Source organism: Clarias gariepinus, chromosome 8 (genome assembly GCF_024256425.1).
Source record: "Clarias gariepinus isolate MV-2021 ecotype Netherlands chromosome 8, CGAR_prim_01v2, whole genome shotgun sequence".
Classification (NCBI taxonomy): Eukaryota; Metazoa; Chordata; class Actinopteri; order Siluriformes; family Clariidae; genus Clarias; species Clarias gariepinus.
The window spans coordinates 10,709,201-10,733,013 of NC_071107.1; the positions used below are offsets into that span (position 1 = coordinate 10,709,201).

At 38.4% G+C, this 23,813-nt stretch overlaps 1 protein-coding gene across 20 annotated transcripts in view; it reads right to left on the bottom strand.

Moving 5' to 3' along the window:
* The window catches only part of camk2g2 (calcium/calmodulin-dependent protein kinase (CaM kinase) II gamma 2), a 66,126-nt gene that overhangs the window by 41,612 nt on the left and 701 nt on the right, over nucleotides 1-23,813 (bottom strand). For all 20 annotated transcript variants that reach the window (XM_053502236.1, XM_053502255.1, XM_053502239.1 and 17 more), the window contains exon 2: nucleotides 20,234-20,328. In XM_053502236.1, the coding sequence (XP_053358211.1) occupies nucleotides 20,234-20,328 (95 nt within the window). The remainder of the gene's footprint in view (nucleotides 1-20,233; nucleotides 20,329-23,813) is intronic.

Consider the following 23,813-nt stretch of genomic DNA (forward strand, 5'->3'; position numbering starts at 1 on the left):
CCTTTCAGGTCTTAATAACATAAATAAATTCTGGTCATTTTAATCTTTTCTTTGCTTGATACAAACTAATAATATGACGCTTTGGACTGCAGTTTTTGCCCAGGTATCAGATTTCCTGTAACCTCATAGACCTGACTCGACAACACGGGTTCACGGAGACGGACAAGCTGAACAGAACATGCTGTACTGCGGTGGTCGTTCAATAGAAAACCACAACCCCGTTCCCTAAATGAGAAGGCAGACTGATTCCACTGCCATGACACCGGTTGTCCAGACAATACTGTATCCTGGACCAGGAGGCTGGGAGTGTGATTAGGGTTCACTTCATCTCACCACCTGCACCAGACAGTCTAATGCATCAGCCTCTATCAAACGCTTCCATTAGCAATCAGCCTGACCACATGTGAAATTGTTCTGCACAAGCCAGGGCTTGCAGACAAATCAGTCACACAGTCTGAGTGATTAATCTAAATAGCAGCAGTAAAGGGGATGTAGACCAAGGCCAGGACAGAGATATGCACGGACATGCTGTCTCTCCCTCGCTCATCTACACGATGCCTTCAGTAGTGACAGCTTTTTCCCACTCAAAAACTTAATCAGCTTGTTCTTTGCAGGCTGTAAACAACCGTGATTCTCTGATTCGATATAAATGATTTTAATTAAACCTTGGGATGGAATAACATAAGCACAAAGACATGAGTAATGAAACGGCATCAAGGTAAGAAAAATCATGGATCCAGGGTTCTGATCAGGTGTATAATATTACGATAAGGTTTCATACGGTGGCCAAAAACTCTCCATGGTGAAGAACAACACAGAAACTTATTGAATTCTTGTATAGTTGACCTGAAACATGCCGTTTCATTTTCCATGATCATGTGGAAAGACAAAAGAATTTAATGCACTGTCCAGATTGCCAGCCCAAAAACCTGATATCTGAATCCAGAAGTGCTTTAAAATCAGATTCAGATTAGACTGCTAGAGATATTTCCTAGCCCGGATGATCTAGCGACTCAGATCGGATTTTGGAGATGGATCCGTGGTTAAAAGACAAAAGGGAAGCTGATAAGAGAAATGGAGATAAAAATAAAAATATATAATTTTGTCGAAAGTCAAGCTGTTATGCTTCAGGATGTTGCAGAGGGTCTTTCTCGCTTTTGACACTATTACCAGGAAGTATGTAAAAGCTGTGCCCTTGAATTTTCCACACAGCTAAATTCACCATGTTTTCAGGAAGACCAGCTGAACTTACCCGATATGAGGATTATTGTGCTGTATGCGAGCCTACTACAGCGTTGTTACCACAGTAACCAATGGGGATGGGTCTAAGGTGTGTTGGATTTGTGCTGCCAATTTGAACAGGGCCATAATCCCATATCGTCAATCTCAAATAAGTGTGGACAGCGAGTCCTAAAGATCAGATTCATAAAAGAAATTGGATTTGCCTGCGGTCTGAACAAGGCCTTAAATGGATCAGAGGCAGATGATGTGGTACTCTGCTCCAAAGTCACGCAGTGGATTAACATTCATACAGAATGACAAATCAGGTGAAATCGAAACACTTACGAGAGACAACCACCTTTTTTTTTTTTTTCAATGTTATCGATACACGCACACTTCATTCTAATAGGACCTAAACAGAAACATTCACTCTAAATGTAAAAACAAGACAAACGAACTTAAGAAGAGGAAGTCAAGGCGAGAATCTCGGAGGTAAGAACGGTCCAGTTAGCTAAAAATATGCAAATGCTGCAGCTTGGCACTTCTGCAATTTTACAAGAACTGGAAAGGTGTTTAACTGCAACAGGGAAAGGGCAAGTGTGTAAGTACGGCTGAGCTCCTTTACTGCAAACGACCAGGCCGGTAACCCAGACGAGCTGTTGACTTCAGACATGATGCGCTCTGTGCTCGAGCCTGTGTCTCTTAATGAACCGGGTGACCTCCAAGCATTTACCTGAGAGTTCAGAAAAGGACATGCGCTATAAACTTTCCACCATTTGCAGAGGGTGGGTTTTTTCTCCTGCATGGAAAACTGTATTGTTTTTAACAGAGGGGGATGAAGACACTTATATAAGCACACCCCCTCCTCTCGATTCAATATCAAATAGAAATTGCAGGCATCGAGACGGCCTCAAACTGAAACATAAATAACTAAATGTTTGTCCTTGTGTGTGTGCTTATTCCGCGTGTGATCTTCCTGATGTACTGTAGGTTTGCAGTGGCACGTGGAGAAGAAGGTCAGTCCAGTCTTTTCTATCCTCCTGCACAAACACAGAAGTTTATCTCAGGATAACTGTGAGACAGACTCTCGCCAGTGGGTTCTAACTCTGCCCTGGACTCTTCGGTCAGTAAAGCATGTCTGATACAGCTCCTGGGTGTCCTTGTAAGATGCCAAACCACTTCATTAGGCTGCTCTTGATTCTGATGTGCAGTGGCTTAAATGAAAAATGTGATGTTTTTATAGGGAATGAAAAAAAATCCGGAGCATTATGTAGCTTTTTTTTTTTATTTAACTACCCAATTCTTACACACTCTTAGTTATTTTCATGCAAGTTTGCGCATGTCTGAGAATATGTGCAAGCTGCTGCGTGTGCAAATGTTTGCTGTAAGGGAACAGGAGACACTGTTGACAGATTTGCACATGGCCCTATGTTTAAAATGACTAAGATAAACAGTCACTGCTTCCTAATCATGACATAATGAGAGTGGGATTATGACAGACTGTCAACAAGCTGCTCTCTCTTTGTTCCTAAATCTTCATGATGAGATGCGTGAAATTTTGAGTAATCTATAAACAGACTTGGAAAGACTTAAAAGCACATGACAAGATCCCCTTACCAATACGTGCGCGCACACACAAGGTACAGGAGGAAGCACAACCGACAGGGTTTTCACTAATTAGCATGATGATTAAAAAGGCATTAATAAAACAGAAATAACAGTCAGTCAGCTTGATCACAGCCCTGTTAAAGCTGGTTTATCGGGGTGTGTAAAAAAAGCGCCAATGGGAGCAGCCGTGTTGCTGTTGCTGGGCAGTGTGATGTCAGCCTGAATAAGGACCAAAGCTTCAGTGAGGCTGCAGAATTAAGTCGTGCTCCGGCAGCAGCGGGGCAGGGAGTCTCTAATGTGCAGCAGAGAAATAAAACACAAGTGAGGCGCTACGAGGCCCAGCAGAAACAGAATCTGCTAGAATTAACGAGACATTTATGTTTAATAGACAGAACTACTGGATTTTTGAACAGAAAGATATATAATAAAAATGGCAAAGGATGGCTTTAATCTACTTCCTGATTCTAGCTGTTTAAATAATTAGCGAGCATTTTTTTTAAATAGAGAAACATACATTAAACATATTCAATTCTACATTTTATATATATATATATATATATATATATATACACATACATATACATATACATACACACACAGTAATATGTATATTCCAACATACTATACTTTAATGTGACAAAAACCAGCCCAAATTAAAGACATATTGTTAACTTGTATATCTAACATGCACTAAAGGGCACCTATAAAAATTTACTAAAAATTTTTTTTAAGTCAACATTCGACATCCAGAGTCTTCAGTTGCCCTTTTTCTAGTTTTGTATTGGTCAGGTTTTAAACTAAACCAGTTGAACTTTCTAATTCAATGTGACCTAATGTGACCTCATATACAGTAGGTCTGCTGTTGTCTGGTGGGGCGTGGCCGAGTGGTATTTCAGCTAAAGCCTTAGACCTTTAAATCTGCATCCAAATACTAATTTAATATGCACGTATATAACACACCTTTGCTATTAATTAAGTTTTTTTTTTATCTGGTTAAAGGTCAAAGGTAAATGTCTAAAACGTACCCAACTGTAGAACAATGAAAATTGTGCTGCATTTTATATACACTCAGGTTAATGAGCAGCTTTAAAGATTATTATATTTAACTCTAAACACACATTTTATTAATTCCTCTATAGTTATTAAAGACGTTTCCTTCATATTTAACAGATCTGTACTGCACATCCCTCAATGAATAAACACTAGCAACTTATAATGTGAACCATTTGTCTATTTATACTTTTAAAATGTAACTCATGCATGTTAACCATTAAAGTAACCCAGAAAATTGGAATGTGGGTGGGGCTAAAAGGACAGCTGAAATGATTTGTCATGAGAAACCAGAGAGTAAAGGTGGTGTCTGCTACAATCTTAACTATGCGCGCTAGAAAAAGAGATATTCGTGTGATCCTGGCGTATGGCTAACCAAGCCAGTCCAACGACGTGCGACATGCTGCGCGTGCTTGCCCCAACCGAGCAACAGTATTTAAAACACATGGAATTTTAACATGGCTCACTATTGGAGTGAATCGACTGAAAGGGAACTGAGAAAGGTGTGGATGAGCTCATTGTTAAAGGCTACTGACAGAGTAACTCTCAAATAATGGGACAAAAGTATAGATGTGTGATTTAATAAATCTTTTGTTATTCAATTTAATTAAATGCATTAATGAGTCAAGGTTTTCTATTTAAAATGGATGCACATTGCACAAAATGGACAATTAAAAAAAATATATATATACACACACACAACAGCTTTTGCGGAAAACACAAACCGCTTGCATCTTCCACAAATACTTTTCACGTCCTCTTTTGAGTTTATGTGCAGTTGGTGCAATATTGCCACCACAGCAAGTCCCCTACATACAAACATTCAAGTTCCGAACTTTTGAAGATATGAACATTTATTTGCACATGTTCAATCGCGAAAGTAAGAGCACATGTCCAGTGTACATTGTCACGTGTGCGCAGCATTACATCCCAGGATGTCTGGAAATTAATCGAGGGAATGGAACAAGGTGAAAAGATTGCAGTCATTGTTTGTTCTTTTAACATGAATCGTTCAACCATCGACACGATTCTAAAGAACACCGTACTGTAATATCCCGTGTATAGCCAATTGTGTTAGTATCCTAATACCTAGACAATGTCTGTTGGACTTGCATACAAACTGGACTCATGAACTGGCTGAAGATCTCGTCACATGGATGCCCCGTGTGTCTCTCTGGGATGCGTCTGGTGTCTGGGAATGAGTCTCTCTACCTAGAAAATGGTTCTGGCCTCGACTGGTGTTGGCAACTGTTTCTCTGGGGACAGTTCGTTAGTTTAGGACTGGAACTTCCTACAAGTCTACCTAGAGTCTTCAAGAACTACCTGGACTCCATATTAACATCAACTGTTATGCTAAACTGCCTGCCACCCTACACACTGTATAAATGAAGATCATTTACTGCTCTCTGTTTTACCCAAATGAGGATGGGTTCCCTGTTGAGTCTGGTTCCTCTCAAGGTTTCTTCCTTTTACCATCTCAGGGAGTTTTTCCTTGCCACTGTCGCCCTCGGCTTGCTCACCAGGGACAAACTGACCATTTTGATCCATACAAATTCACATTTCATACAAACCTAAATAATTCTTTTGACTATGTAAAGCTGCTTTGCGGCAATGAAAATTGCTAAAAGCGCTATACAAATAAAATTGAATTGAATTGAATTGAATTGAATGAACGAGCTATCAGAACGTCACACGCCATTTAAACAATCACAATATAACATACGAGTTTCCTCAGATTTTCAATAATTCTTGAATGGGTACTGAAAACTACCCATAAATTCTGGTATAAAGCTGCTGCTCCGGTGCACTGATGTGTACTTATGGCATAATGCTTCTCCACAATTCAAGCTGAGATGATAAACCTTTGCAAAATTGATTAAAGCTGAAAATGTGGACAATAAAGAGCTACGATTCAGTCAATGCATATATATATATATATATATATATATATATATATATATATATATATATATATATATATATATATAAAACTTTTAATGTTTTAAAATATATAATTTTATAAATACAACCCCTCACACGGACATTTGTCTGAGATAGAGTGGAGTCGGCAAGCGGACAGTATAAACAGATAGTTTAGTGGGAATGTGGTGTGGTGATCCCTGAGTACACAGACAGATATTGATCAGAAATACTAAATCAACCATTAGCTCGAGCACTCGGGACAAGCAGATTTAGTGTTTAAGCTGTATTTTTATTTTTTTTAATGCATGTTTGCCCAGTAAAAAAATGTGCATCATTTAGATAAAAGAAAGAAAAAAAATCCTACTCTATACTGACTTAAATGCATGTTCAATTGTAAAGCGCTTTACACTGGTATGGCACATATAGTATGTCTTCAAACTACGCTAGATATTGGAAATGGGGAAGAAATCAATTATGATGTATCGCAAATTCTTTTGTGTGGCAAAACATGTATCGCCACACAGACTCCAAAATCGATTATTAAATTATACATTATATACATTCTTCTTCTTCTTCTTCTTCTTCTTCTTATTATTATTATTATTATTATTATTTCTTTATTGGCAAACGGTACAGTACTGGTCCTAGTAGGACCAGTGTCCTACTGGATGTGGTACAAGGGAATGATTTGTTAGGTTTGCTTAAAATTGTATCAAAATCTAAACAATTATATTAAAATGAAATATTTACAATATTGTACTACTAAAAGACGCAATACAAATTAAATTGCCATCTATTAGATACATTACTTTTACTCTTCGTTTTTTAGGGACTTTCACAAGCTTGTTGTGGTAGCTAAAATATTTCTCATCTGCTTACACCTGAGTCAGATCAGATTTAACACCCCAATTGTTCCAATTGTTGCACCAGCTTCTTTTTGTCATGCAAAACCCAGCAGCATACATTTAGATTGTTCTGCCTATATGCTGCTTTCTTTTGTAGCATACAAAAGACTAATACAGTTTTTGCACAGGTTCAGTTAGTTCTTAAAAGTACATTAGGCAGCTTTTAAACGGTTAATGGACTGACTTCACCATAACCTCAGATGTTACAAACAACAGCGACTGCCAAAGCGCAGCTTCCTGTGCAAATCCACAACGTCTGAGGGAAACGTTTTTTTTATAGTGACTCGATAGTCATAAAATAAATAAATATACAAATAAATAAAATACAAACAAAACAAATTTTGTAATAAAAAAAATACAGGGTGTCTAAGACTTTTGCACAGAGATGGGGGAAAAAAGAAAAAAAAAGAAAATTCACTGATGTATCGTGATTCTTTTGTGAGACAATTCATGCATTACTACACCAATCTTTAGATTGTTTTCTTTTTTTCAAAATTAATTTATGTTGCATTTAAGATGGTAAAAGTGTTGCATTTAAGATGCATTTCTCTGTAACCTTATAGATATACTAATTATACTAAATCACTGCCAGGCAGCACAGCATCCTGTAGAAGCAAATTACCGCAGGACCGCAATATTAATCAAATCGACACCTACTATTGCATCGGCTGGTCCTTAGCACATGTGCTATTTAATTGAGAAATCAGGTAACTCAAGTAGCATCCTTATTTCTCATTCTGAATGCATTAGCATAAACTTGCGCCTGTGCAGCAAAACTGCAGCTCAGGTATTGCTCTCATATTGCAAATAAGATTTACAAATCATACTGCATCCAGTAGATGATGTCTCAGGATAAGATTCCTTACTGTACCCACAGTTTTGTATGGAACAGAAAATGGAAAGCTTTGTGAAATTGTGAAACAATTCATATGAACAGAAATGACTGGTAACACAAGTCTGGCTTTGAACAGCAGACTCAAAGACTCACACGAGTAAAGTATTTAATGGAAAAAAAAAAGCTACAGGATTTTGTGAGTTAACATGGGCGTGTGGAAGTCTACGAGCTTAAGCCTGCACAGAGCCAGATGGTTGGCTTAGACAGTGTTACTACGTCTCTCTCTCTCTCTCTCTCTCTCTCCCTCTCTGTGATCGGTCTGGGATTATCCTGTTATGCGGTTTAGATGCCTGAGGATTCACAGCAGTTAAAACAAAACAGGTCCTACAAATCCCTGCGGCAACACCAAGAGACAGGGGGAGAGATATTACTGTCGCGGTGATCTCAGGGCCACACACCTGTGCCAAGCTACCGCTTGCTCCATGTGTACTTTTTAGGTAGATAGTCTAAGCTGCGTCACGTTTTTAATGCTAGCCTGATATGGGCAAAACTTTTGTTAATGATTCGACTAAAGATGCATGCTGAGATTTTCTGGGTTTGAAGAGGAAGTCCCCTTGTTTTACTGCTATTTTGAATTTCTTTGCAGACAAATAGAAGAAAACGTTCATGAATATCACCTGGACGTCAGTCTGTAAGCCCTGTCCCAGTTCAAATATTTTCCAAAGCCTGATTACAGCTTACAGACAGCCATACTTTCACCTCTTCGCACTACAAATAAACACTGCAGGGTTTGGTGAACCGTAACTGAGCCATCCCAATCATGTTTACCCCGGAAAGCATATGACGGTGTCCCAAAATACATAACGGACTTTTCGTAGACGCCCCTGGCGCAGGAGCAGAACTTGCTGAGCAAACACTAGCCAGAAAGCACAGACATTGGACTATGAAAATAGTCTTGAGACTCTGAACTTAAATTACTCTCGTCACATTGTCCCACTTCATCTGAGCTAAGACGGCAGAGCAGTTCATTAGCATGCTGAAAATAGCACGTCTGGATGCTCGAGTGAGACATCCTCCTGCAGGGCAAGGGTGATCCGGGTTCAGCTGTCAGCTCGGAGGGCAGCGTTTGAGAAACTTAAATAAGGCATTATGGCAGACGGGAGGGAAACTTTCTGACCTGATGCTGTTGACCCGGACCAATTGATTGTTTTAAAGTGGTCTTCTAAAGAAAAGCCGTGTTCTCGGCCCAACATCAATAGAAAAGGTTGTGAAGGTATTTACATTAACTGGCCGTCTTATTAGGAGAACTTGAACCGCTGCTCATTAAGTTATCATATTTGCCAAATTGTGAGGATGCAGGCCAACAGTATGACTGGTTTTGAGCTCACAGGAAGTCTTCAATCCACTCTTTACAACCGTGGTGAGAAGAAGCATCTTAAAATGCACAAACTGAGGCAGATGGGTTACACATCACTGCACTGCTCAACAAGAACAGTAATCTCAGGACAAAATGGGTACGAAGGAGAGACAGGAATCACAAAGGACAACCTGATATGATATCAACACCTAGGAACCGTGATGGTTCGATCTGTATTGCGATCCGATAAGTATCTCAATTTTATAAATATCCTGATTCTGCATTTCTTTTGTTATTTAAAAGATTTTCTTCCAATTCTAAACAAACGTAGCAATGAATGAACTCCTACCACACAGGATGCTGTACTGCCTGCCAATGTGCACCTTATTTAGAGTGCACCTACAGGATCATAGAAGAACTGCAACATTTCACAACCTCAAATGCAAAAAGGCAAAAAACAAAACATGAAAAGACACACCACAGAATTGATATACCTTACTGAATCATCCCCCACCAATCTCTAGCAAAAAGCCACCATAAACTTTACAGAAAAAAAAAAATATATATATAGGAGAGATCATACATATATATATGTATGTATGTATAAAGATTTCTCTATAGAACACGCCAAGCCTCTCATTCCTTGCTAAAGGTCAGGCATGGAACAAATCAATGCAGGTCAACAAGGGTCGGGAAGAAAGCTTAGTCTGACAGACCCTGGAGTAATACCTCGTCATCCAATCCCTCCATCTTAGGAGCTCCAGTTATAATGAGAGCAGGTGTAGCATGTACGAATGACTAAAATTACCTCACACACCTACCTAAAATTGTTTCAAATGAATTCTTATTCTTGCTATTTATATTAGGGGAAAGTAAAATATATATAAGTTAAACTATTTTAACTTAATTAAGTGGTGTTTTTATTTTTTTATTATTATTATCATCATCATCATGGGAGAAAATCATAAGAGTTAAAATTGTTTAAACTTAATTATGATGGCTTTCTTGCATCCTGTCTGCGAACTTTTACGAATTAGCCAGCTTTTACTCATCTTTCACAACTACTAAGCAGGTGTTAACCAAACAGAGCTTTAACTGATGCGTCATGCTTTTCTACCACATCTTGCTGAAGTGCTGCTTGTGCATCACAGACAGCTGAACACACTAAGGCGAGCACTAACAACCTTTAGCCTTAAATATGGCCACAGGACTCTCCTTCAGTAGAAAGTCAATCAATCAATGTCTCCACCCAGATAAGCTAGCTAGCTAGATAGCTAGCTAGTTTATTGATTCCAAAAGAAACTCCATATGTCCAGCAGCGATGGAGACAGTAACACAGACAGGTTTGAAGATGTGATTGCACAGTGTATATATAGACACAGGGTAAATGTGAGAGCTGACCAAAGTTACTAATGCAATGCTAAGAACAAATGTATAAAGAAGAAAAAAAAAAGCATACAAGGCGTGAATTAAAAAAATACTTAAGTGAAAGTGCAGCCTTGTTTAATTGTATTTATTACAAAGTAATAACAAGACTGCTATCCAATCATAATCCAGAGCGTGTCTATCGCTATATATTTCTATTCTCTCTCTCTCTCCTCCTCTCCCCATTCTCAGTATCTTTGCTTTAATTATTTGCTGCATATCCTTCTTCCCATATAAAAGTGTAATCTGCATCTAGCTTATCAGTGCCGTCACCATGGTTACCCCATGAAAGATGCAAGCGTTCCTTTGAAACGTGAATCTTTTCATATAAAAAGCGCTACCGTGTGAAACAATTCTGACCTTTCATACAGGAAGCAGAGCGACACGGAGGTGGAGAGAAAAGCGAGTTTTCACCAGCTGCGTAAAAAGCCTTGAAATGCAGGTTCGACTTCTTTACATTAAAGCCCCTCCTCCCAGGCATTTTTTCCCTCCCTTCCCCAAAGATTGAAGACTGAAGATCACTGTGTGCATGGTCTAAACATCACTGTAAAACGGGTATTCAAAATCCAACCTGACATTTCCTTTATGCGCAGTGTAAACGCATGTGCTTTCTCCTGAGATTAAACACAAGCTTGGGTGATCCTTAGCTCAGAGCCACTTTACACGGCATGATTCAGCAGTTCTCAAATCACAATCACGAGTGCTGCAGAGCGAAGCGAGTGTGGGCAGCTTGGCGACGACGCAACGCAGAGATGCTGAAAGTGAAATTAGGCTTTCAGATATTAAATTAAGCACTACGACGCTCAGCAAGCCAACTCGGGCTTGAACAGGCTAGCACTGACAAGCCGCGAAAAATCACTGCACGCATCTAGACATGCTGGGAACAATTTACTTCAACAACACACACTATGAACCATCACAACACTTAAGAGAAACATACATGTACAGATGCAAGACCTATCGCTACTGAAAATGTCAGATTTCTAAACCAGTTCATATTTCTTCAATGTATGATCTGGCCAGATGTTCCTGAACATTTTTTTCCCCCTAATACTGCAGTACTCGAATACTGTGTACCTGCTAGGTTTTGTGAAAAGCTTAAAAACTATTCTATCTGAAATTCTGCAAACAGAGTCACTCGGAAGCTCACCAACCCCCATACAAACAGGGAGTGGCATAGCTAACATATCCGAGCAAAGGAAAACCCGCTGCTGTTCGCCTCACGCCTACACAAAAAGACCTTCTTTCTACTGTTTCATAAGTGAGGCTTTTATTTATTTATTTATTTTTATTATTATTTTTTACTTTTTTTTCTGGCTTCTGCAGATTAGTGACTGGTTTGTCCGACAGCAAATAGCAAGTCTTTTGAGTATCCTTAAGCGGCATGCTTAACAAAATGAAAAAGCTACCTGAACTGAATTATAAGGTAGGAATTCATTTCGTAGTGCTCCCAGCTGTTTCTTTTCTCCACACTATTCTCGTAGTCAAAGGCACGACGGCTTTCAACAGAACAAAAGGGACAGCGAGGGCTGTTATTAAAGAGGGAGGGTTGTTGAACTGCATACCATCCTTCGGCATATCCATACAATGTAGAAAACAACCAGATTCGCATTTGCAATTAGATTACCGTTTTCATACTTTGCAGAGACACCCCGCCCCACCACCACCCTCACTCAGAGACAACAACCAGACGCAATCTAATATTTCCATTATTGTGGGTTATTTCCACTCTCTTGCAAATTACTGTAAATAAATAATGCTGTGCCGTATGCGTATATATACCCCAAGGTACATCTTTTGCTTTTAGCGTTACAAACAAAAGCTTGCGATGCACACACTGTGCTTGATGTCGAAACGGTCACTGGTCACACATCCTCACTCTTGTTACCCACGAGGAGGTCGTTTCACAGAGCTAAAAAAAAAAAAAAAAAAAAAACACGTCCGCACACAAACACGCATGCATGTGTCTTGGGCTCATTAAAAAAAGCACAGTTTGTTCCATTAAACATTCGCCGCGCCAACCTTGCTGCTACATTTATCAGTCTTCCTGCCAATTGGCCTCCAGCAACCGGCAAGGAAGCCCTCTGGGACACGAGCACAGAGCAGCACCTGAGCAGGCAGAGATGAGAGTGACTGGAAATAGAGAAAGTGAAAGGACACGGTGCGGATTGACGTGAACAGATCGTGAGGTGAGCGTGAGGTTATTTACGATTTCGACTCGAGCCAGGCTGTGCGTGTCAATTATTCAGCGACGCTGCTCTACTCGCCTCCTGACGTCATCTGCAGCCAGCAGTTTGTGTGCGTCATCTGCAGTCGTACACCAGCAAACGTTTTTTAATGACACAATCAAAAGAAAAAAAAACAAAGGAGACCCGCAATGACCAGCAGAAACAACGTCACAGTATCTGCGGTTATTGTGGGTGTGGGTTCTTTGCTTAGGACAGAGTCTATAAAGGTATTTACATAACATGGTGTGTATAATCCTGAGCTTCATGCAAAAGACCGATGGAAAGTGCGTGTGCAGCAGACACAAAGCAGGCTGCGTTACCATGATTAACTCGCAAACTAATAATTGGCACGAAGCATGAACAGATTATGGGATGCTGCACAGGCCTAAAGTACATGCAGTGCGTTCTTCTCCCATTGGCTTGTTTACCTTTTCCCTTTTATGTTCCCCCTAGCCCTGGCTGAACTGAGCTCATCTCTACATCAGTACAATAAAGCTAGTCTGACAAGCACTATAAAGCCAGCAATGAACTACATGTGGGTTTCGCCGTTTTGCCTCTCTTGAATATTGAACACATAAATATGGCATCGGCGACAGTCACCGCTCTGCCCTTTTAACAGCTGACGGAGTGCGGGGAAGATCAGAGGCAGCTGATTGCAGAGTCTGTGTGAAACATGCTGGCATGGACAAGGGTATGCTCAGCTTTGATTAAAGCCAGGGGCTAGAGGCAAGATTTAGAGCAATGGCATTTGAACGGCTTCTACCAAATGAATAGGGTAGCTACTTTTTTATTTTATTTTATTTAAGCCACAGGCAAACTGATAAAAAATAAAAATAAAAAAGCTAATAATAAAGTTGCTCGGATACTCAAGAAAAACATGGGACGACTCCAGCAAAATAATTTTAATCCCTAATTATTGTCTGGGAATTTATCTTTTAACTAATTCCTTTGTTTGAAGACTGAACCACAAAACAAACCTGATACAATTCACTAGGAGCACCACGAACAGAATGACTGGTCCCAGTTCTTTGGCCTTAGTTTTTCAGCATGAGAACACAGACACACACACACAGACACACAACGCACAAACCTCACTTGACTAACAGCAGCATGAGGGAAAGGATACCATATAAAGTAATCAGGTAAAACGCACACCATGATTTAGCAATGTGTAGACTTGATCGTCTCCATGCGTATGGTCCATAAATATTTGAACACTGACAAAATTATTGTTATAGTAGCTGTCCGCCACAATATACTAGAGTTGAGATTAAGCAACCAGCTCATCATTTTATGTTCGAAGTAAGACAGTTGATTTCAAAGTTGAGTTTATGTGTGGCATTTGGTATCTGTTGCTGCTAACGCTCAATATAAAGCGAAACTATCAAAGCAAACCTTTTTGAGAGTGTGGGAGAGAAAGCCAGAACATTAGGTGTGGCCAAATACATTATTTGGTACATGTTTAAAAAAAAAAAAAAAAAAAAGAAAGAAAAAAAAAAGAAAGAAAAAAAAAAGAATGTACTGCTGAGTGGAGTGAGTGAAGAGGCAATGTTAATAAAAAAAACTAAAAAAGTAAAAAAAAAAAAAAAACGAATGCCTGTTGCTGTTGAAGTGTTTAAGAAGAGTCAAATTATTTACCTGCATTGAGCCGAGGAAAATTAACAACGAAGCAGATTTCTGAAATAACTAGATTTGGGTTAAGAACTGAAATACATTATTAAACGCTGGAAAAATTTAGCAGAACCATCATATTTGCTGTTGAAATATGATTTGTTGGGGGACCATTTGACCATGATGAAAGACCATTTAAACACTTTGTGAAGCTGCATGGTAAAATTAAAATGGACAGTAATTATGTAGTAAAAATAAATTAATGTAATAAGAACTCAAAAGATTTTTGGCCACAAAAAAACTTGTTAGTGAGACTAATCAAATAAGACTTCAGTTTGTTAGGAAGGATAAAGTTTGGACTTTGGAGCAATGGAAAATGGTCATGTGGTCTGATGAGTTCAGACTGACCCTATTCCAGAGTGATTGGTGGATCAGGGTAAGAATCAAAGCTTATGAAGCGATGCATTATGCATAGTGGCCGCTGTACAAGCCTCTGAAGGCAGTGTCATGATCTGGGGTTGCTTCAGTTGATAATAAAAGAAAGACAGCTGATGACCTAAATTTACTGAATAGCCAGGTTATCACATTAGTGGACTTTTTCTTCTCTGAATCTTTGATGGCACAGGCAGACTCCAGGACGCACATTGTGAAAGAGCGGTTCTGGGAACATAAGTGAACCGGCCAACAGATTACATGCTGTAATAAAAGAAATTGTGATTGTAAGAAATATCATTTTCTTTGGACAGGCAGTGTATAAGACTAAGTTATCTACTCAGATTTAGCAATGTTCCAAAATCCACTAGACAGCGCATCATAGTGCAAAAAAAATATGATCTAAAGCTCCCTTAAAAAACAACCCATCACTTAATTTAAGCAAAGAAATTGAATGTTCTTTAATGGTCAACGCATCATGTCACCTGGTTAGATTTAAACATTTCATTTCTGAAAAAAAAGCCCCATAATAAAAAAGCAGGAACTGAAGTTAGCTGCATTAAAGCCTTGGTAAAGAATCAACAGGAAAGTAAGCTCGGTGTCTGGTAATGTTTGTTAGTTCCAGAAAAAAATGTGTAAGCAACTATTAAAAATGACATTTCAATAACTTACTGTATGATTGATACATACTCTTAAAAAGAGGCAAATAACTTTATAATTTCTACACCGTTCATTAAATTAGGATGTAAATATCAATATTAACTCTGCAGTAGGAGGGTAAATTGGCAAGAACCTTGATAATGTCCGAATATTTAAGCCTAATATATATATATATGTTCACAACTTGTTGATTAGACCGTGTGTGTTGTTTTTCTCAGCAGATGTGAACACAATGCATTAGATGCAGTTACAATTAAACCTAATGCGTAATAGATTAAAGGATGGTCACATGACCGTAACTCACTGCATTCAATTCATCAGTTATCTCTACTTTACTTCCTGACCTCAGTGAGCTGGTTTTGATAAGGGTTTAAACACACACTTCTCAACAGGAACAGAGTTTAAGTGCCTTGCACCAGCTAATTAACCCAAATTAATGTGTTCCCTTTGGCAGCCCTGCACTTTATGAAAGAATAACATTATAAGAGAATGCTTAGATAACCTGAGATTAGTTGTGCATAACAAAAGTTAAATACTAAATACAAGCGATTCTTTACCATGCTGGACAACCGAATAATCATAGTTTATTATTCATTAAAAAAAAAGAAGCACAGGTTGAAGGGAGTGATTTGACACCAAAAGGAGGCTTAGCAAGATACCGATCGACTGACTGAACAGAACTTTGACACATCCTTTAATTTCATTTCCACATGATGAGGTCTGATGCCGGCTACATTAGCATTCGTGCGACTACGCTGCTGCGTAGTTTTTAAGTGAGGATTGGAAAATAGACCGATGACTGAGGAACATAAAGAGATCATGTCAGGAGATAGCGTCAATCCAGGGAGTGAAGCATGAGATGGACTGCATACACTTTCACTCTCATTTACAGCAACACTAGCTTACTGTGAGCATCTGTTAGCTTGTGCATGTGGAAGAGAACGGACAGCGCTTTCCTCCGAGGGTGTAATGCTGGCCTGCAATGAAGCATTTAAAAAAAAAAAAAAAAAAAAAAAAAAGGGTTGAGGTGGGCTGGCTTTACGTCTCTCAGAAAAACCCTTAGTCTTTACCCTGTTGATAAAAGCTGTCACATGGGCCTAAATGAACACAGGAGTATTACATTTACTGTAGGCATTTGGCAGACGCTTTTATCCAGAGCGACTTACATTTTTATCCTATTACACATCTGAGCAGATGAGGGTTAAGGGCCTTGCCCAAGGGCCCAACAGTGGCAACTTAGTGGTTGTGGGGTTTAAACCTGGGATCTTCCAAACCGTAGTCCAATGCCTTAACCACTAAGCTACCCCTGACCCCTGGTATTACAATAATTGCAAATCATTTGAGGAGTAATGTAATCTATATATACATTCAGGTTCATACAGTAAATATTGGAATAATACATGTTGGGGAAAGTGTTATATAATCCTCACAGAAACTGGAGATGCATGTCCTGTGACCAAAATTGAATGGTTTTCAACTTGATCAACCTCAAACGTAAACAATTCTGTGCTAAACATGCCTGCCTCCCAGCCTATGGGAGGCAGGCATGTTAAACAGAAACATACTCAAGTTATGAAGGCCAAACATTTTAATCTTGCACCTGTAGCCTGGAGCTCTCAGTAAGAGGATTGCACTCCAACGTCAATCATAGCTGCACTACACATGCTTTTTTCCTCCATGTCCCCTAAGGGTGCATGTGCAGCAGTTGCAAAAAGCTTATGTCTCAGATGAAACATGTGATAGCTTTCACCATCCATGTTGAGTTTTCAATTTCAGTTGAAAATAAATAAATAAAAATAAATAAATATTAAACAACAACAAAAAAAATGCTCTGACCACTGGACGAGTGGAGACAGTCAACTGTGCAATTTGAGAGAAAACGTTTAAGTCATTTAGGAGTCCAGCGGGCATGTTTTATTATACACATATGATTAAATTTTTCTTTAAATATTACAAAAATGTTTGTTCAGTTAAGGATCATCATAGTTAATTTAAATTTCATGTTAATTTAAAGAATTTCTGTTATATTGTACTTTCAGGTGCATAACACACATGATGTTATATCATCTCTATCTGTTATCACCCAAATTAGGATGGGTTCCCTTTTGAGTCTGGTCCCTCTCAAGATTTCTTCCTATTGCCATCTCAGGGAGTTTTTCCTTGCCACTGTCGCCGTCACCCTTGGCTTGCTCATCGGAGAAATTTCATTCATCCATCTCATTATTATCTAGACACATTTTTCTCACACATACACAATTTATTATTATTATTTATTTTTTTACTTTTTATTTTTTAATTAAGCTTCTTTGAGACAATGATCATTGTTAAAAGCGCTATATAAATAAAATTGAATTGAAAAAGTTAACCAGTATCGGCGAAGAGAATAGTTCGTCTCTAGTTGAGACCAATATCAGCCGAATCGTAGACAGTACATTTATATATGCTTGTGTATTACAGCTTACGCAACATGAACATACAGGATTATAATTTATACTGATATTCTCATACGTTTTGGACGCATTTCCATATATTTTTTTATTATGTAAAGGTGCTTTGCAACAATGGCCATTGTTATAAGTGCTATATAAATATTAAACTAAGGATGAAGTAAAATTGTTGACCATCGTTAAATATTCTTATATCTTAACACAGGGTCACAAGCAAAACAATACATCAACTTGATATCCTGAGGGTCAGGTACACGCAGTATCTACTTTCCCGAAATAGATCCCCAGCTTTTGTTTTTCCTGTGGCGGAGCAGGAGGCTCATGTATCTATGGTCCTTCATCACTAAGAGTTTAATTAGTCCTGATAACATCCACACCAAAGACCAACGAGTCCAGGAGCGGGATGAAAAAGAAGAAAAAAAAAAATCTCTCCATTTAGCTCCACGCAAACATGGTTTCATGGTCTTGAATTAAAAGGACAACATAACGAGTTGTACAGATAGTATCGCTAGTAGTTGGTGTTCTTTAGGCCAGTCTCACGATTTTGGAAATATTATGCAGACACATGTGACACACTGTTATACAGCATTAACACACACATACTGTATATCAGTTAGGAAGGACTCGGCAATTAAAATACATTAACACAGTGACAGTAAATGGACTGTCGTTACATCCTGATGGCCTTTAGGTAAAACAGATAAAAGTGGGTTGAGAAGATCAATTTAGGTACTTGCCCTAAAAATAAATAAAGGTTAACCAATCAGGAATCGTCTCTTCAGGGAAATAAACCTAGGATTACATCATGTGTTAATACGCGGAAGCAAAGGTAGTCATTTAAACAAACATTTCCTCTTGATAATCCGCTGGTTTTGTGGGTGTTGGGGAAAGTGTTATTCTCTCAGTATGAAAGCTCTATATAGAGCAACAGATATCCATAGCTACATTTAATCCAAAGGATACATAGTAAAGATGGGAAAACAAGTTCAGTTATAAATTGTGATTCTTTTGTGTCCAGATTCATGGATCGCCACATAGATTCTGAAATCAGGTTTTAAAATATTTTTTGTCAGTGACCGGAATTGCCAGTTTTACAGCTTAATCAGCCATGACCGGTCTTGAATATAACAGATTTTATGCCGAGTGCACGAGCTTCTGAGTGATGCAACAGAAACACGTTTTTATGGTGTTATATTATAAAAAGTTGCGCACATTAAAAAGCCTCCCATTGAGCTTTTTATTTAAACTCTGCAAGCGAAGATATTGCTGTATTTACTCTGCACTATTCCCACACTGACATCCTGTGTGGTAGAAGTGAAGTATTTGCCAAGTTTGTATAAAAATAGTAATTATGGCGGATAAAAGATACTTGCTACGCAGTTAAACTAAATTTTCAGTTAAATGTAAAACTTATGTATTTAATGTTAGTTTTATTGCTTAAATGCTGCTCTTGGTTTTTAAGTGTGAAAAGTCAGTTTCAAAGCTGTTAAATAAAACTTTCGAGTTATGACTTAACTTTTTAAAAAAGCTTCAAGCTCTTAAAAATTTAACGAAATTATGAAAAAAAACCATCATAAATTGTGATATTTTTAAAACCATGACACAGAATTGCAATTGTAATTGAATCGGCAGGCATCTAGGTATCGTGATATGGTATGGAGTGATGACTGGTGATTCCCATCTCTCGTAGACAGTTTAGATAAGTATAATACGTCAACCTTCAGTAGTATTAATCGAAGAGGGCCAGTGCTGCAGCGCTAGAAACCAACAAAATAGTAAAAAATAATTTAAAAGATTTTTTCTAAATTAAAACCAATCGCACAGGAAGAACATGGTATTGGCTGGCAGTCAGGCTTAATCTGATACTGACAAAAGTAACGGAATAGTCACGGAAGTACACGGAAAGATGGTAAAGCTAACAAGTAACAATGTGATTGGTCAGGTTTCCGCATTACAACACATCATAGTGACAGTGCTGAAAACGTGAATTACTCAAGGCAGAGCAATGAAGCCAAGAACAAAATGCTCTTTACTCGGGTCTCTGCATCAACCACTGGCACTGTTTCAGCCTGCGCAGAAAACATCCTCGCCTTATACAACTGCACCTTTATTTGTTAACAGAAAACCATGCTCTTATATATACACTGTATATATTTATATATATGGGGTAAGCTTCCTCGCGTATACATGTCCGTCTATACAGGACAACAGTAACAGAACCAATGATAAAGACAGACGAGACTCTAACTTGGTATATATTTTGGACGTGGAAGTAGATGGCGATCCTGCTTACTAAAAAACTGACAGAAGCAGCTCTTCACACAATGTCTTGGGCTTGCAACTGGAGACCACAATGAAAGCAAAATACAGTCTAGACATCAGCTGCTGATGCGACATCAAACGTATATAGAATTTATTAAATTGTTTTGTTTGTTTGATGTTGATAAATTCTATATACACTTCAGGATTTTCTGCAGACGGGACACCGAAAGTCATGAAGGGCGATATGGACAAGAGACTAGAAGGCTTACCTCTGGCTGTCAGCTTCTTTGTGTTGATGATTTTGGCAGCGTATTCCTGCCCGGTTGATTTCTTCACACATCGTCGGACGACAGAAAAAGCTCCCCTGTTGGAAAACAAAATGTTAGTTAGACACTGCACCAAAAATTCTCTCTCTTACAGTACTTTCTGGAACACTTCCTAACGCATTCCCAATACACAGTGTCCCGAGAGGCCTGGATCCTATCCCACATGAGTTGGGGTACACCCTGGACAGGGTGCCAGTCCATCACAGGGCGCACACACACTATGGGAAATTTAAAAGCACCAGTTAGCCTACCCTGAATGTCTAAGAACTTTGGGAAATCAAAGTATCCAGAGGGAACCCAATATTTTTACAAGAACATGAAAACTGGACTCTGAAGATGTGAAGCCACGGTCCTAACCACTACGACACCATGCCGCCCATCCTGGAACAGTTTAGGATGTACCCATCAGATCGTGCCAACAACTGTGAACTGTTTTTGCTTCACTTTCCTCAATGCTAGCTACATTTACTGTACATGGACATTATTTCTTCAATTCAAGTGAACTAGAGATTCCTGACTTGACTGTTTACATGGATGCTGATCTGATAAAATCGTTTACATGTACAAAGTATTTAATCAAAACTTTTTTTGGGACATTTACAAAGTGGTCCGGCTCTCTGTTAAGCGTTTAATCTGGCATGAATATAACAGAAGAAGAGTTTCTCTCAAGCTTCATTTTATTATACCTTTTTACGCCTTCTGCATTATGATTGGCTACAACTGGCTTTCTCAATAAGTCTGGTCTACGATTGGTTGAGTGATTTACTACATGTAAAATGCCAAATCAACCAGTAGCCCTTGCTCGGCAGTGAGTAAAAGTCTGAAGTGAAGACTGCTGGGAGAGACCTGCTCTTCCTTAGAGTCTATAAATCAAAAAATAAAACAAAAATACCGTCACGCAAACTCATCATATCACCTAATGTTACTCCCACACGGGACAAACATGTTTGGAACGAATATATTTATTCCAATGAGAGAGACGATTAGATTACTGTTTACATTATGATTAATAATTACCTACTGAATGGATTATTCAAGTCTTACAACATCTCTCTCATTCCAATTAAAAATTCTTTCTCATGGGGCCAGATCACTTCAGACTTGTCCGACTGAGAGATTTACATTTTTATTCTGATTCGAGTATTAATCTGATGATTAGTGGAATATTGGGGTCCCGTGTTGACAGTCAGGACAGTGAACAACTCAAAATAAAAATTATTGATAGCACAAAGCGTTTTTTTTTTCTTCTTTTTTTTTTATTGGGACCAATGGTCAAATATTCTCGATTTTTTTTTTTTAAATGTTCTGCCCTGGCTCTGCATAAAGCCTTGTTGATGAACTCTACAACTTCCAGTAAAACTGCAAAAGAGTGACATAATTAACCATGAAAATGTCACGATATCAGGTCACACGGCCCAACCCAAGAGAGGATAAGCTCATAGTACAGTATTATATATACTCTGTTACTGCTTTTTTTGACTGCTTTTATCAACCACTGCACTATAAAGAAATTTATTGATACATATCATTACTCTATTACTAGGCATTAATACACAGTGCCTTCTGAAAGCAAGTATTTTTTTTTACAGTAAATACATGTGTCAATTGAAGACCTTTAAGCTTGAGATGAGAAGATAACTAAAACAGCGACAATAAAAAATAAGCAGACATGACACCTTCTGTTTGAATAGGAATCTGTGATGACCAGATTTTGCCCATTTAAACGAATAACTCTGAAAGATGACTTTTGGTTTGTACCCTCATGAGCAAAAAGTGCACTTATTGCTAAAAAGAATAAACCAACATAAAGACCAGAAAAAAGCAAGTCATTTTAAAGCGAAGAAAAGAAGGGAAAAACTGATTAAGGTCATTGCATAAGAACCGCGCATGAATAATACAATAATTTAGGAGAAGTTAAATATAAATGAACGAACTGGTGTAGTAATAACTGGACACAAAACAGGTAAGCCAAGGAAAACAACAGCTGTTGATGATAGAAACACTGAGAGCTGTAAGGGAAAACACACACACACACACACACCAGTCACAGTGCCATCAACATCCCTCACAGGGCAAGTCCAGTGGATGTAGCGTCATGACTTGGGCTTGTCTGAATGCTTCTTTATTGGGATCTCTAAACTTTATCGACGATGTTACTCATGATGATTCAAATATTTACAGAAACACTATACTTGTCCATTTGTAATAAATTTCATGCAATCCAACAATGAGAAGCTTCATTATGTAGCAAGATAATGAACCAAAAAAAAAAAAAAAAAAAAAGAACTTGATTAGAGGAAAAAACAGAAAAGATTTTAGACAGGCCATGTCAATTGCCTGACCTTAACCTAACTTTCACCTCCTAAAGAAAAGAAGAAAGCAATTGAAAGAAGCTATGGTACGAGCATGAAAAGCACCACAAAACAAAACCGTAACAGTTTAGTTATTTCTGGACCTGCAAACAAATACAAAGTGTAATCATCTGTTTCAACACTTTTGCTCATAATATATTTGTATGATTTGTCACCAGTGGTCCTATTAGAGATGCATCTCCAATTCTTTTTTCGTTTCAATAATTTTTTTATTTATACATGTTTGTAATTGAGGTGTCGCTGTTCCTCTACAATACCACAGGTGGCAGGCTCTTCACTATCCATACAATTGCTTGGTATGTCATATTTGTTTGGAATTGCAGCAAAATCTATTAAATAAATAATTAAAAATAAATAAATAAGTGTTATATCATTGATATACTTGTAAAATCGTGATGCTTAAAGAATCAAGAATCGAGGTATCGCGATATCATTGTATCACCTGGTCCCTAGTGAGTCCCATCAATGGGTGTCATGTTTAACTACGTTGTTTTACACGTTTAGGGTTAACCATCAAGAAAGGAATGCTGATTCATCATCTTTTAATCTCAAACGTAAATGTCTTCATTGTATAACAAAAAAAAACAAAAACACGAAAGACATTGCTTGCTATTCGAGTACTTTAAATAGAAACTGTATATGAGCACATAATCTAAATTTTACAGTTTTTATCCTTTCGGTTTCTGAACCATCAAGCAATAAAACCCAGTAGGTCTGTCTTGACATTATTTACACTCCCACTTGTCATTGAGTTATGGCGGTTTGGATTGAACCCATTAAACACAAGAGAGCAGTGACGGCAAGTCATAATGAAAAATCTCCAGTGTGTGATTTCCTCCACTGCAGCAACAAGAGCAGGATCACTAAAGCACTGGACTGCTATGTAAAGATGATCTGAGGCGAGAATGAAGTGTGTAATGCAGTGGGGAAAGCCATGCAGATCTGGGCACTGCACTGATGCTCAGGGAAATGCAGGCAGAGATGGAGGAGACCAGGCAGTGAGTGGGCAGCAGTGGCCTACTCCACCCGCACCCTGCTCAATCCCTGCATTCATTCCCACTCAACACACGCACCTCTCCTCTCTTTCCACCCATATTGCATATGACAAGGACAGAATAAACCCCTTATATATCTGCGTTCAATAGAAATCC